The following is a 14,329-nucleotide window of genomic DNA, read 5'->3' as shown; positions in this document are numbered from 1 at the left end:
ATGTCTTGGGGACTTGAAGATTTTCAAGTAAATAGAAAAGCACATGCAAATCAGTCATGGGTTGACCCATCATCAGCGTCAAGTGACAATGTTGAAGTATTCTAACTTAGATGACAATGAACTACTAAAGCAATACACTAAAAGTTGCTAAAATTCCACATCTCCTATATCCACATTAATTGCAGCAGAATAAGGAATATACGAGTAACACAGATTCTAAGATTAGAACTTTCAGAAATTCCAGAAAGAAACTGATGATTCTAACCTTAATGTCCTTGTTCATCATTTTCAAGTAACGTCCTGTGCCCGTGACGGTACCACCAGTACCAATTCCCGCAACAAATATGTCAACATTACCCATGGTGTCCTCCCATATTTCTGGGCCTGTAGTTTCAAAGTGGATCTGTAATTCATCCAAGTGAATCTTTAAGAGGAAAATAATGGACATAAGATATAAACCTAATAAACAGAACGTTATTTTCAAAGTCAGCCCCTGGAATGAGAACATAAGAAACCTTTGTATTAGCTGGATTATCAAACTGTTGAAACATGTATGCATTAGGTGTCCTCTGAACAATTTCTTTAGCTTTATCAACAGCCCCTTTTAATCCTTTTGTTGAATCTGTCAATATAATCTCCGCTCCAAATGCACGAAGAAGTACACGCCTCTCCACATTTATGGATGCGGGCATGGTTACTATAAGTTTGTATCCCTTGGTTGCAGCAACAAAAGCAATGCCAATTCCTGTATTTCCTGTAGTAGGCTCTACTAAAATACTCTGCATAAACCCAGAAAGTGGGTGAGAAGTATATGGTGCATTGAGATCAATTCAAGAAATCCATATCCCACTCAACTAAAGTACATATCTTTTGTTTGCAGAGCACATTGCTAACCTTTCCAGGAGAAATAGCTCCACTTTCTTCTGCACATGATATCATACTAAATCCAATTCTGAAAAATAAATAATTGACGATCTCATAAGATTTGCAAAAAAGAAATATTCGTGTTAAAATTTATAGTATGGTAAACAGGAAGAATAACATTCAATTATTTTGAATGGTATTATTGGCAATTACACATCAAATAGACAAGTGTTTCAGTTTTCCTTTTTTCCCCCTTCCCTGGATGAATAATCCAAATAAACTAAATGGTGGCTATCTCTCAAAGATCAGAATTCCATCAATTAGAAAACCATAATCATACAACTGAATATGATGGGGGTAGAGAGGATGACCCCTGGTTCAAATTACACACCCCTTTTAACAGGATCTCAAGAAAACCCTAAAACAGAATTTAGGTCAGCAATAGCATCAAAGTCTACCTTATCTGATGGAACTCATATCCTGGCCAATGATCATAATATGTAAGAATAAGCAAACCCCAAAATACAGCAACATTCTAACTGTCAGATTTGAGTAAACAGTATAAATTTGAAACATGTAACCAAAATTTAGGAGATTTGTCACAGCAGCAGATCAGCAGCTCTGATGTGACTAAATCCTTGGTCGCAGGTCACCCCTGGACTGTTCTTCAATGCCCAATAATATGGGGAGAATCTAAGGGACAGATTCCCTTATCTGGCCTATGTCGATATTGTTAGACATTGACATTGGTGTTGTGGTAATGGTCGCATTGGTAAGTGGTACGGTGTGTGGCATTGTTGTCATTGCTGGCAACATAGCATGTGATGGTTTGGATGGTTTTGGTTGAGTAGCGTATTTTTATGCTCAGTTTGAGTCATGTCGTGGTGGTAGATGATGTGGCCGGTGATGTGGCCTTATGAATTGTCATATTGGCATGGTGATGAAGCACATGGTATGTATGAGAGGTGGTATGTGTGCATAGATGGCACGGCCATGTGGGTTGTGTAGCGCTCGGATCAACATAGAGTAGCGCCAATTGGGCACTAGCATGACCAGCAGCAATGGCCTAGGTGCAATGGCCAAGGGCCAATGGATCAATTGTCATGTGAGCAAAGGAGCTTCAAGGACCGTGGTGCAGCACAGCCATGGGCTGTTTGACACACAAGAAGTTTGTCGGCCATGGTGCCATAAGGCCAAAAAGGGGTTAGCGCATGGGAACTCATACATGGGCAGTATGGCACCAACATATGGCTGCACAGTGCAAGGGTGGTGTAATGGTGTGAATCAGCCATGGGGCTGGTGTGCAAAGGACTGACCATAGCAGGTGGGGTGCCAGCTAAAGAGAGCGTGGTGTTGGCATTTTATCAAATAGGTGTGATTGGTTCACTAAGCCATTTTTTTATTTGCTTCTAAAGTGAGCTACTGTGACTCAAAGCATATCAGTGCTTTAGCCATTAAAAAAATCGTTAGCAGAAGCTTGTGGGGGCTTGGATTGGGATTTAAAGTGTCAGATTAGGGATCGGAAGTCATGGTTGAAGCGCACAACGTTGGACGCTAATTATTCTTGCGAGTGATGATTGGTGTGGTGCAGGGATTGAAGTTGTGCGGTGCTACACAGTGCGCTTAAATGATCCAGTGAGTTCGAAAATGTTGACGATATTTAAAGATTCCAAACAAAATAATCTAGTTTTCCCAATGTTCAAATCTTATATTAAGAAAATCCTACGGCTATTAGTCAACCCGCCTTTTTAAAGTCAATCCAATGGCTCAAATGCTAGCCGGCCAAGTTATGTCACGTGGGAATCTCATGTTTTTAAGTAGTGACATGTGAACAATCACTAAAAGCACTTAAAAGCCCTATTATGTCCCTACAACAAAATAGAAAATGACCGTTATGTCCCTGTTCGAACTTTCGGCATAATTCTCCATTTTAGGGCCAAATTGAGGATTTCTCATAAGAACGTGAAGAACATATTGGGAGTGAAAGTGAGAAATGAATCCACCTCCTCTTCCCAGATTTGAAAGTGAAGCTAAGTCTATGCATTAGGGATATTAGAGATGGCAATGTATCATTTCAACTTGGTTCCTTGGGTGCATTGAAGCTGTATTGTATGGAGAAACCTATTTCTTGGTGGAGAAATGGTATTGATGGTGGGTTTGCTCAAATGACTTGCTCACCTAGTAATGTAAGACTAGATTTGAAAGCACAAACTAGCCCCAAACTGCAAGAACTTTTAAACTAAGAACAACCAAAACCACCCAATAGTAAACAGCAACAATAGTCCAACTTAAACCAGTCAACAGTCCTTGAAGAAACCAAAATTAGCAGATCCACAATCAGGAATTTCAGGAAACAGAGTTTGCATCAACAATTAGAAGTTCCAGCAACAGAAATCGAGTAATTGAATAAGTAGGATCATAATCAAAACATATCAGGACCAGATAACCAAATCAGAACTCGATTCTGACAGTAGGTTCTGAAATCTGGCATTAACTTCTGAATTTTCAGCAGAGTATTATCAAGGAACTAATATCACATCTAAGGACTGATTTGAAAGTCCAACCCATTGGAGAATAATAGCAGCAATCAAGTTCCATACAGATTTAAACAAAACAGAATTCAGAATTCAGATCTGGGCAAAATCCATAACCGGCCAGAACTGAGTAACAGTCCACTTCAACAGGAACCAGTGGTTTGATTAGCCTCAAAATTGGATCGAACTTCCTTCAGAATAGGACTAACCTTCGATCAAAATTATAAGGCCATCGGATGGCCAGAACTCCCAAAATAGCTAGGCCAACAGTACATAAAATAGAGAATCTTAATCCAGAAATTCTGTAGACAAATTAGAACCCTTACCGGATTGTTTTGACAACAGTAGAACATTGAAAACAAACTTGAAAGAAATAGAAAGCTTGAAGAAAACCTCCTGGACTTCACGCCACAAGGAGTCGCTTGGATCAAACACCAAACCCTTCTTCTTTAATCAAACACAAAGAACCCTCATAGAGGAGAAACACAGTAGCATCTTTTTTTGTTCATAAAATCGTCCTAGGCTTTTAGGAGCCTCATCTTCTTTATCTATAATGTTAATGGGGGAGGGAATTACAAAATAGAAGGTTCCTCAAAAAGGACACCAAATATTCTCCTAATACAATAGTTACTAAAAACTGAAATTAGAAACTAACTGAAATTAGAAACTAGTTGAAAAAGGAAACTAACTACTAATGACTTGACTCAATTAATAACTTGACTCGTAAGGAAACAAATATAACTCAAATCAAGACCAACTAAAAAGGAAACTAATGAAAATGGAAACTAACTACTAATCCCGTACTCAATCTTAGAGCCCCCCTTTTAGACCCATAAAAGTGGTCTATTACACTCAAAACACATGGGATCAACGGCCTAACATGTATGGAACCCAACCCTAGGCTTATTCCTAATAAAACAAGCCTATTTTGGTAATTAATCTGCATCAACTCTCCCCATCTTGAAAAAATTCATCCTCGAATTTTGCAATGATGAGGTGGAAACATGTGAGTAGTAACTTTGACCATTCCTAAATAAAATTCTGCTTGCTTGTAAACTTGTGGAATGTAGTCTTCAAGGCATGGAGCTTTCTCTTTGAATAACCATGATGGTATAACAAACTCTGTATGTTCGACCTTTGCATCGGTACCAATTGTGAATGTTGTATGCATAGAGTCATCAACATTGGTAACCTTCTCATCAAGGATTGGAGGAACAAGCTCTTCCTTCTCATCATAAGTCTCAAAGACTTGTTGTGGAGTTTTTTCAATTACTACCTCATCTTCCATGGCTTCAGTCTCGTCTACTACGCTCTCTTCAATGAAGAACTCTTCAATCAAAATAATCATCCAGAGCAGCTACCCAATCATAGAACAATTGGGGGTCATGTCTCCTATCAAACTCCTTCAGATCGAGCTTGACTTTCTATGAATCTCCAGAGTACCTCTGATATGTGGGGCATTCAATTTCAAAATAACCCCTTACATATTCTTCAAAAGTAGGTTGCACTACAGGAACCCTCTGTGGTGCTCTCAGATTATGGTTTGCTCTTCTGCTAGCCAACTGAGTAGCTACATTCAATGGGGCTTCCAATTCAGGTGTTTTATGTGAATCACCGGTAGGTTGTTGTCGTTGGGTCTCTACAGCCAACAACCTTGTATTCAGTTCAGTCCGCAAAGCTTGCGGTTCAACTTTCAATTCAGTTCTCCATTTTTGTAGAAACTCCATAATAGAAGCTAGGGTGGGGGTGTTCTCAGCCATGTTCTGATACCACTTAATGTAGGGATAGATTTGAAAGCACAAACTAGCCCCAAACTGCAGGAACTTTTAAACTAAGAACAACCAAAACCACCCAATAGTAAACAGCAACAACAGTCCAACTTAAACCAGTCAACCGTCCTTGAAGAAACCAAAATTAGCAGATCCACAATCAGGAATTTCAGGAAACAGAGTTTGCATCAACAATTAGAAGTTCCAGCAAAAGAAATAGAGTAATTGAATAAGTAGGATCAGAACCAAAACATATCAGGACCAGATAACCAAATCAGAACTCGATTCTGACAGTAGGTTCTGAAATCTGGCATTAACTTCTGAATTTTCAGCAGAGTATTATCAAGGAACTAATAACACATCTAAGGACTGATTTGAAAGTCCAACCCATTGGAGAATAATAGCAGCAGTCAAGTTCCATACAGATTTAAACAAAACAGAATTCAGAATTCAGATCTGGGCAAAATCCATAACTGGCCAGAACTGAGTAACAGTCCACTTCAGCAGGAACCAGTGGTATGATTAGCCTCAAAATTGGATCAAACTTCCTTCAGAATAGGACTAACCTTCGATCAAAATTATAAGGCCATCGGATGGCCAGAACTCCCAAAACAGCTAGGCCAACAGTACATAAAATAGAGAATCTTAACCCAGAAATTCTGTTGACAAATTAGAACCCTTTCCTGATTGTTTTGACAGCAGTAGAACCTTGAAAACAAACTTGAAAGAAATAAGAAAGCTTGAAGAAAACCTCCTGGACTTCACGCCGCAAGGAGTCGCTTGGATCAAACACCAAACCTTCTTCTTTGATCAAACACAAAGAACCCTCATAGAGGAGAAACGCAGTAGCATCTTTTTTTGTTCATAAAATCGTCCTAGGCTTTTAGGAGCCTCCTCTTCTTTATTTATAATGTTAATGGGGGAGGGAATTATAAAATAGAAGGTTCCTCAAAAAGGAAACCAAATATTGTCCTAATACAATAGTTACTAAAAACTGAAATTAGAAACTAGTTGAAAAAGGAAACTAACTACTAATGACTTGACTCAATTAATAACTTGACTCCTAAGGAAACAAATATAACTCAAATCAAACCCAACTAAAAAGGAAACTAATGAAAATAGAAACTAACTAGTAATCCCGTACTCAATCTTAGAGCCCCCCTTTTAGACCCATAAAAGTGGTATATTACACTCAAAACACATGGGATCAACGGCCTAACATGTATGGAACCCAACCCTAGGCTGATTCCTAATAAAACAAGCTTATTTTGGTAATTAATCAGCATCACCTAGGTAAAGTTTCTAAATCTCCATTTGTTTTAGGCTACTGCAAGTTGCATAGAGTTGTATGCGTAGCCATAAATTATGATTATGTTAACTTTATCACTTGAAATTTCTTGTAAGGGACTTGTGAGTGGGTGCTCATAAGGCATTTGTTGAAATGCCTAGTACTATCTAAGGATCCACAGTTGCAGTTGTGAGTGGTAGGTTGTAGCCCCGGTTTTGTATCATCAAAAACCAAACCAAGAGGAGCATATCGGGAAATATACGAAACTCATTTGTGGGTATTGCTCCGTGGAGTAGGCACATTGCTAAACCACTTAAAATTTTGTGTTGTGATTGTGTGTACTTATTGTCTAGATAGAAGTGCTATGATTTATTTTTGCAGAGTAGGAGTACACTCCTGGTAGGCCTGACCATCTCTGGTTGAAGGCGGGAGTAGACACAAACTGTAGTTAGTAAAACTGGGACTGCCCAGCCAACGGTGTATACATGTGTGCATTTGTTTCAGTGCTTACAGTGCAATGCGGTTGTCAAGGTAATTTTTAGGAGAAATAGTAGTGCCTACTGAGTCACCCCACCTCTCAGTAGTGATTAGTGAAGCCGGTTCAGCACAGCCAAATAAAGCCCAAAACAAGGCTGCCTCCAGATTCTGGTAAGTGTGCCTTTGCTGTGATTTAAATCCTACTAACACAGTGTTTGCACAGATGTAATAATAGGTGGTTAACCCTTCCAACTTCACGTTAAACAAACTTCAACAATAACCAATAAAAGTAGATGAATTTAACACTTACTTGAGAAGAGGAAAACAGAATATGGAGGGGATATGACCTTTGACTTCCCACCACCAAGCGTAGTTCAGAATCTCTCTAATCCTTTAGTTTCCCACTCTTCAGCGAGTCTCGCAACAGCATACTTTCTCAGCAGCAAAGAGGCAACGCCAATTTTTCATTCATAAAATCATTGGCTGGCCAAAATAGCCTACTATCTGTTTATTTAAAAGTAAGAGCCCTATCTAACCCAACTTAAACATCAAACTAAATGGACACTTAAAAGGAGACCCTCTACACTAGGTAAAGGTCTTTGACTTAAATTAAACAACCGAAATAAATACACTTATTTAACTAATCTCGTAGGCTTGGCTTCTACCAAAATTATAAGCCTACTAAAGTGGTTCATTACAATGAAAACACATTAGATCAAAGGCCCAACACATATCTAACCCAACCCATAGCTTATTTCTAATAAAATAAGCCCATTCAGGTGATTTAACTGGATCAAATCACCCCGCATTGAAAAATAAATAAAACTCAGCCTTGAGTTGCAAACGAGTTTTGCAAAGTCAAGGAATCAACTTTATGTGATGAACATCTGTCTTCAAACCATAACAGAACTCTGGCAGCTTGTGGATGTAAGGAATGTAGTCTTCGAGGCTTGGAGCTTTCTCTTCAAAGAACCTTCATGGCATAACGAACTCTATGTGCTCAACCTCTTAATCAACATCAACTATGAATGTCATATCCATAGAGTCTTCAACTTTGGGAACCTTCTAATCAAAGAATTGAGGAACATTTGTGACTTTGAGACGAATTCACAAATGCTGGCCTTCTTCGAGACAAATTCTCCCTTTCCACAAGGAACGGATCTGGATGGATATGACATTCCATGGAAAGACCATTTGTGACTTTGTGAGAAAGCTCGCCTTCTGTGTAGCCATCAACCAGATCTGGATGGAGAGAAATCATAGAAAATGGAACTCCAATTTCCGTCCTCTTGAAAAGATTTAGAGTTCCATCTTTTTTTATGTTAAAGCAAAGATCTCAAAGACTCACTCCTTCTGTCCCCCCTCCCCTAGAAATGATCATATTGTAAACTCCTACGAGCTTTCTAGCAATGTGTCCAGGCCCTTGGATCCTCATTAAGGCCTTTTTTATTTCTCTTCTCCACCCCCCCCCCTCTTAGGGGTTTGTATATTCTTTCTTCTTTGGTAATGAATTAAATTATTCACCCAAAAAAAAGAATTGAGGAACAAACTCTTACCTCTTCAATAACATCATGAATGTTGGCAATTTCTTGAGGAATGTTCTCAACCGCTACCTCATCTTCCATTGTTTCAACTTTTTCTACTTTGATCTCCTCAACGTAGACCTGTTCAGTAGAATCTTCTACTTGTTGATCTTCTATCTTTGAAGTTTTAAGCATTATCTCTTGTTTATCATCATAGTTCAATGTGATCACTTCAGCTTTATCTTCAAGGTACACTTTTCTTTTAATTCTTCCTTTGTTTCTTCCTTTGATGGTGCAGACTTGAGCTTAGACTATGCTTTACATTATTGGTGCTAGACTTCCAACACTTTGTAACTTGAGAATTGAATTCCATGAATGGTTGCTTCACGTTTTCTTCGACTTTAAATACCTTTTGGTGGTAATCTTGAAGGGAGAGCCTTCTTTGGATATGTTCTGATACGTACTTGTTCTTCAGCTCATGCTTCAACATTTCCCAAGTCCTAGGCTCATGTCTTCTAACTCTACGCTTTTTTTTATAGAATCCCCACCATTCCCTTGCTGGTCCAACTAATTTGATCTTTCTAACCTCATTCATGGCGTACCAGTCAAAGTAATCCTCAATTGCATTTACCCAAAATAATAAACACCTATAAATCAAACTTTCTGCCATAATCCTTCAACTCTAGTTTAACCCCCAGTGAGTCATCATATCGCTTAGGAGAATTGTCGTTGAAATAAGTTCACGTGATCCTCAAAAGTAACCGGTGGTGCCTGTGGTGTAGCAGTTCTCTGTGGCAACCTTCCCTGATATCGGTTGGTGTTTTTTGTTGTAGTAATGTTCATCTCTATGGTCCACAGGAGTGGGTTGATATTATGACATTGTATCAACACGTTGCTCTAAGGATACCAATCGATCATATATATTCCTCGTCATATCAGTAAGTTGTAGCATTGAAATCCGATCATCTATCAATTCTGCATGGTTTGAACATAATGTATCCATAGCTTTGATACGAAATTGGTGGGCGTAGTAGGATGAACCCCTAGTATCAAATTACACACCCTTTTTAGCGAAATCTCAAAAAAAACCTAAAACATAGTTTAGGTCAGCAATAGGGTCAAAGTCAACCTTATCCAATGGAAATCAGATTCTGGTCAATGATCATAAACTGTTAGAATAAGTAAACCCAAAACAGAGCAACTAACCAACAGTCAGATTTGAGTCAATAATCAAAATAGTATAAATTTGAATCCTGTAACTAAAATTTAGGAGATTTGTCACAGCAGCTATGAACTGACTAAACACATTGTCAAAGGCCATCCCTGGACTGCTCTTCAATGGCCTATAAAATGAATCTAAGGGACAGATTCCCTTATCTAGCCTATGTCGATATCAGCCACATAAATCCCAAAACAAGGCTGCCGCCAGCTTTTGGTTGGTGGCCCTTTGCTGTGATTTAAATCCCACTAATACGAGTATATGCACAGCAGTAATAATAGTTGGTTAACCCTTCCAATCTCCAGTTAAACAAACTTCAACAATCACCAACAACAGTAGATGAATTTGACACTTACTTGAGAAACGGAAAACAGAATATGGAAGGGATATGAACTTTGATTTCCCACCAACAGGTCTAGATCAGAATCTCTCTAATCCATGAGTTTCTCACTCCTCACTGAGTCTCACAGCAGCATAGTTTCTCAGCGACAAAGAGGTAAAGCCAATTCTTGAAATTGTTGGTTAGCCAAAATAGCCTACAAACTGTTTTAAAAGAAAGATTCCCTAGCTAAGTAAGATACTTCACTAACCCAACTTATATAGCCAATATGAAACTTAAAATAAAAAAGACACTTAGGAAACCCTCTACACTAGGTAAAGGTCTTTAACTTAAATAAAACAACTTAAACAATTAAAATAAAGACATTTACTTAACTAATCCCGCAGGCCTAGCTTCTACCCATATTATAGGCCCATTAAAGTGATTCATTACAATGAAAACACGTTGGATTAACACATACCTAACCCAACCTAAAGCTTATTTCTAATAAAATAAGCCCATTTAGGTGATTTCACCGCATCAGAATGCCTATGATTTTAGTCCAAAAAGAAAGAATCACATGTCTAGGACCACCTCCACCAACCACCCCCCCCCCCCCAAAAAAAAAATAATATAAAGAGTAAAATATCAGCTGTAGTCCATCCACCAATTAAGTAGATGGTTGCACAGTTTGGACCAACATGTACTGGTTGGACTGTTAACAGGCACAGAACATTATAAAATAATTTCATCTCTCAAAAAGTTCTAATATTGAGATGGAACACATCATCTAAAAAGGGCCATTACCCAGTGTTGGTCCCGCCTATGTGGGGTTTGGGAAGGGGTGAATTTGGAGGCAGTACTAACCTTTGGCATTTTTGAGCATAGTGGCTGCCCTCAAGATTCAAAACCTGGGCATTTGCCCTGGCAACCCGAACCTTTTTAACATGCTCTAAGATGGGACACATCATCTGAGCTAGAGAAATTTACCTGTCCTTGACGCTTCGGCAAGGTTCCATGGACTCAAGCTTTGCAGCAATATTTGCCACACAACCATCCACAACTTTATTCAGATATATCATTGGTGTCCTCCCAATCAACTGCATCAAAGATTTTCTACCAAAGATCATAATTCGAGTGGTAAGACTTGACTCTCTGAGCTTGCCATTAATATTGCCCACTGATATAAACAGTGTGACAAGAGAGAAATTCATTGAGCTAGAAGGATCCATAAAATATTAAATCGGAAACAAAAAAATTGAAGAGACATGCTTGTATTCACCAAATAAAATGTTTTTCTTTTAACTTTAAAACAACAAATAACAGTCTTAAGACAACCTAGAGTGTCAAATCTTTATATCAGCAAAAGATAGTAATTTCAGTTTCAATTGTCCAGTCATCACGATTCTTAGAAAGGCATTCTAAGGAATTATGTGCTTAAGGGCTAAAAGAGCTCCATCTTCACCTTGTTTTATGCATTTAGGACTACCAACTAGGACTTTATGTGATATTACTGTTTCCTGCTATGGCACACGTGTGGGTGATAATAAAGGGGGAAGACACGCAAAGGCCAAAATAAACACAAGGAGGATACTACCATGCTAGAGCTAATGTTCATTAAGTACAGAGCACATATCAAATAGGCAATGGAATCTGAGTTGTTCTCTCTTCATCCAGGCAGCCAATTGTTTATTCTCTCTCATTGAAAACTATGACGATGTAAATGCCCACTTTCTCTCACGACCAACCTCTATCAATTTCCATGGACCAAAACCAGTTGAAATACCAAAAAATATTACTTCTTTAATGTTAAATTTGATAATTGGTATAAGAACTTAGGAAATGGGCGCAAAATCAGCTGAGATTTCAATAATTTTCTCTTTTTTTTTTCCCCCCACTAGCAACTTATCCTTTTTTGGTCATTAATTTGTTTCTAATAGGAGAGTTCACTTGGATTTATAGCAGTATGGTTTTTTTTTTTTTTTTTGGTTCCTGTTTGCTTTTTCTCTCTAATTTAATTCAACTGAACACTGACTATGTTGTGCCTCTTTACCGACTGGAATGGCTCGACAACTGAGTTTATTGGTATAAACCAACCCGTTTGACTATATTAAAGGAGTTGGTATGATTCAGGTTAACTGATTGAAAGAACATGAATCAAAAAAAAAATTCTGTAAATTTTTCACTACTTATTAGAACATTATTTGGATGAGTAAAGACAATAAACCAAACCGAAAACCAGAGGGGGAAAAAAAGCGAATAGCGGCAGAAAGCACAACGGTTGAAGCAAAGAAAGAGTGAGTAAACCATTAATGACACTTCAAAGAAAGGAAAAAGAAGACTGTAGAACCTGCGTTACATCTTCTGCGATGTTGACGGTGTCGGTGTCGGTGTCGGCGTCGGTGTCGGTGTCGGTGTCGAGCTCTTCCCTGCTATCGAGTGAAATGGCTTTTGCAGCAACAATGGGGATGAATCTCCCAAGAGAAACGTTCCTGATAGATGAAATTGCAGGAAATTTAAAGGAACCGAAGCAAATGGGTGTAGGAGGGAGGAAGGTTGTGCAAGGAAAAGTAGGAAGAGAAGATACCGCCATTGCTGGATTTGGCGGAATGGCCAAATGGTGATTTATGTAGTCATGTTGACAACTACAGAGTTGCATACTTCTATCCAGATATTTGAGTGTGTGCATGAATCCAGCGGTGTGTGTGCACTATGTTTTAGGCCGCGAAATAAAGTAAACCGATCTGGACCGTCCAAAGGATTCAGATCAAAATTCTTTCCCTTCGGATAAAATACAATGTGGGTGCTCAACGTCCGGAGAAACTTTCCTTTCTACCCAAAACGAATAGTCTTTTTTTATTTGGTGCATACCCAAAACGAATGGTCTAGGTATATAAGTTCCGCCTTGACCAAAAATACTGATCATCAAGTACGGTTGGATCGGGCTTGGATTGAGATCTAGGCCCAACTCGGTCCTAAATTTAACTATGATTTATATAATATAATTTAGGATTATCATAAATCATTATTTTATTCTGAATAATGAAATTTCATTCATTGATTCTTATGGTCAAGTATCCTGTACATCTATCATCATATTGCACTTCATAATTTTAATTGTATTATTGATCAATTGATCTATTAGTGTTGGATTTTTTTTTATTTTTTTTTAATGCATAAGACACAAATGGTAAAACATAGGGTCAAACATGGTTAATTCAACCTTGACAAAAATCAGGGCCAATTAGGGCCAACCTGGCCCAAACTTGCCTAGTTAGGGTCAATTAGGACCGGGTTGGGTTGGCACGAACCCAACAAGGATGGGCCCAAGCACAAACCCAGTAGGGTTGGGTTGGGCGTGGGTTGAATTTTGGGAACCTAGGGTTAGGCTAGGGTTTTAAAAAACCCAAACTCGGCCCAACATGACCTTGTTTCTTTCTCTTTTTTTTTTTTGTACAAAAATGGCCTTGTTTCACCCCTACTTATACATCACATTGATATATCATCATATAAATGTTTAGGTTTTTTTTTTTTTTTTTTTTCATATTTTCACAAGCAGTGATTATTCAGGACTCTCGTGGACAAGCATGAATGATGTTGTATGAGAAGATGGCTTAATACCATTCTAGTAGGCGAGGCAATGGCAGTCATAAGTGGATTGTTAGATGCCCTCTTAGACTATGTTGAGAATTTTGTGATGGAATCTAATTGCAGAGAGCTTGCCTTATTTTTTAAGAGAGAAACGTTGTGCATCCCATTAGTGGTTCAATCGATCGTTGATAATGTCTTACATTTATCATCATATTTTAGAGTTTGTTCTTTTCATTGTATTCCTGTGGAGAACAATTATGTAGCTGACTTCTTAGCAAGGAAGACCCTGTCAGAAGCGTGTACAACAATATGGTCAAACTATACTCCCTATTTGGTGGGGGTTTCTAATCCAACAACTAAGTGTTCTCCACATTTTAATAAATAGATTTTGTTCTACCCAAAAAAAAAAAAAAACACTTTGCTTATAACACCACTTCCAACCCTCCTAGGAGGATGGTTTACCATTCAAGAAAGAGTCAATTATCATAAGTGTAGAGAAGCTTATTTACACGGTCTTAACATGTACCACACAATAATTTACTTGGTGCTCAAATTTTATAGACATTGTCACATTATTTTTCGACATCCGATAAGTTTTATGCCAAGTGCATCTTCCCAATAGAGATACAGTTAGGGGTGTAGTTTTGCCCAAATAAATCCCAGCTTTGAGCCAATTAGGGCATTTCACTATACCTTTGGTTTCATGCTTTTATTAATATTATTCAATATATTAAGTGCAAATATA

The 14,329-nt window shown here is 38.3% G+C and overlaps 1 protein-coding gene across 1 annotated transcript; it reads right to left on the bottom strand.

The window, feature by feature from the left end:
- Positions 1-202: 202 nt before the first annotated feature.
- Positions 203-12,649, bottom strand: LOC122067276 (S-sulfo-L-cysteine synthase (O-acetyl-L-serine-dependent), chloroplastic-like; the record flags this gene model as incomplete). Its single annotated transcript, XM_042631110.1, has 5 exons — positions 12,344-12,649; positions 10,984-11,093; positions 895-952; positions 516-779; positions 203-403 (listed from the first exon to the last, which is right to left on the bottom strand). Coding segments are annotated over exons 1-5 (876 nt in total), but the record flags the coding sequence as incomplete, so codon positions are not given.
- Positions 12,650-14,329: the final 1,680 nt, after the last annotated feature.

Source organism: Macadamia integrifolia, unplaced genomic scaffold, assembly GCF_013358625.1.
Source record: "Macadamia integrifolia cultivar HAES 741 unplaced genomic scaffold, SCU_Mint_v3 scaffold2804, whole genome shotgun sequence".
NCBI classification, from domain to species: Eukaryota; Viridiplantae; Streptophyta; class Magnoliopsida; order Proteales; family Proteaceae; genus Macadamia; species Macadamia integrifolia.
This window is presented reverse-complemented; position numbering and strand designations above follow the sequence as displayed.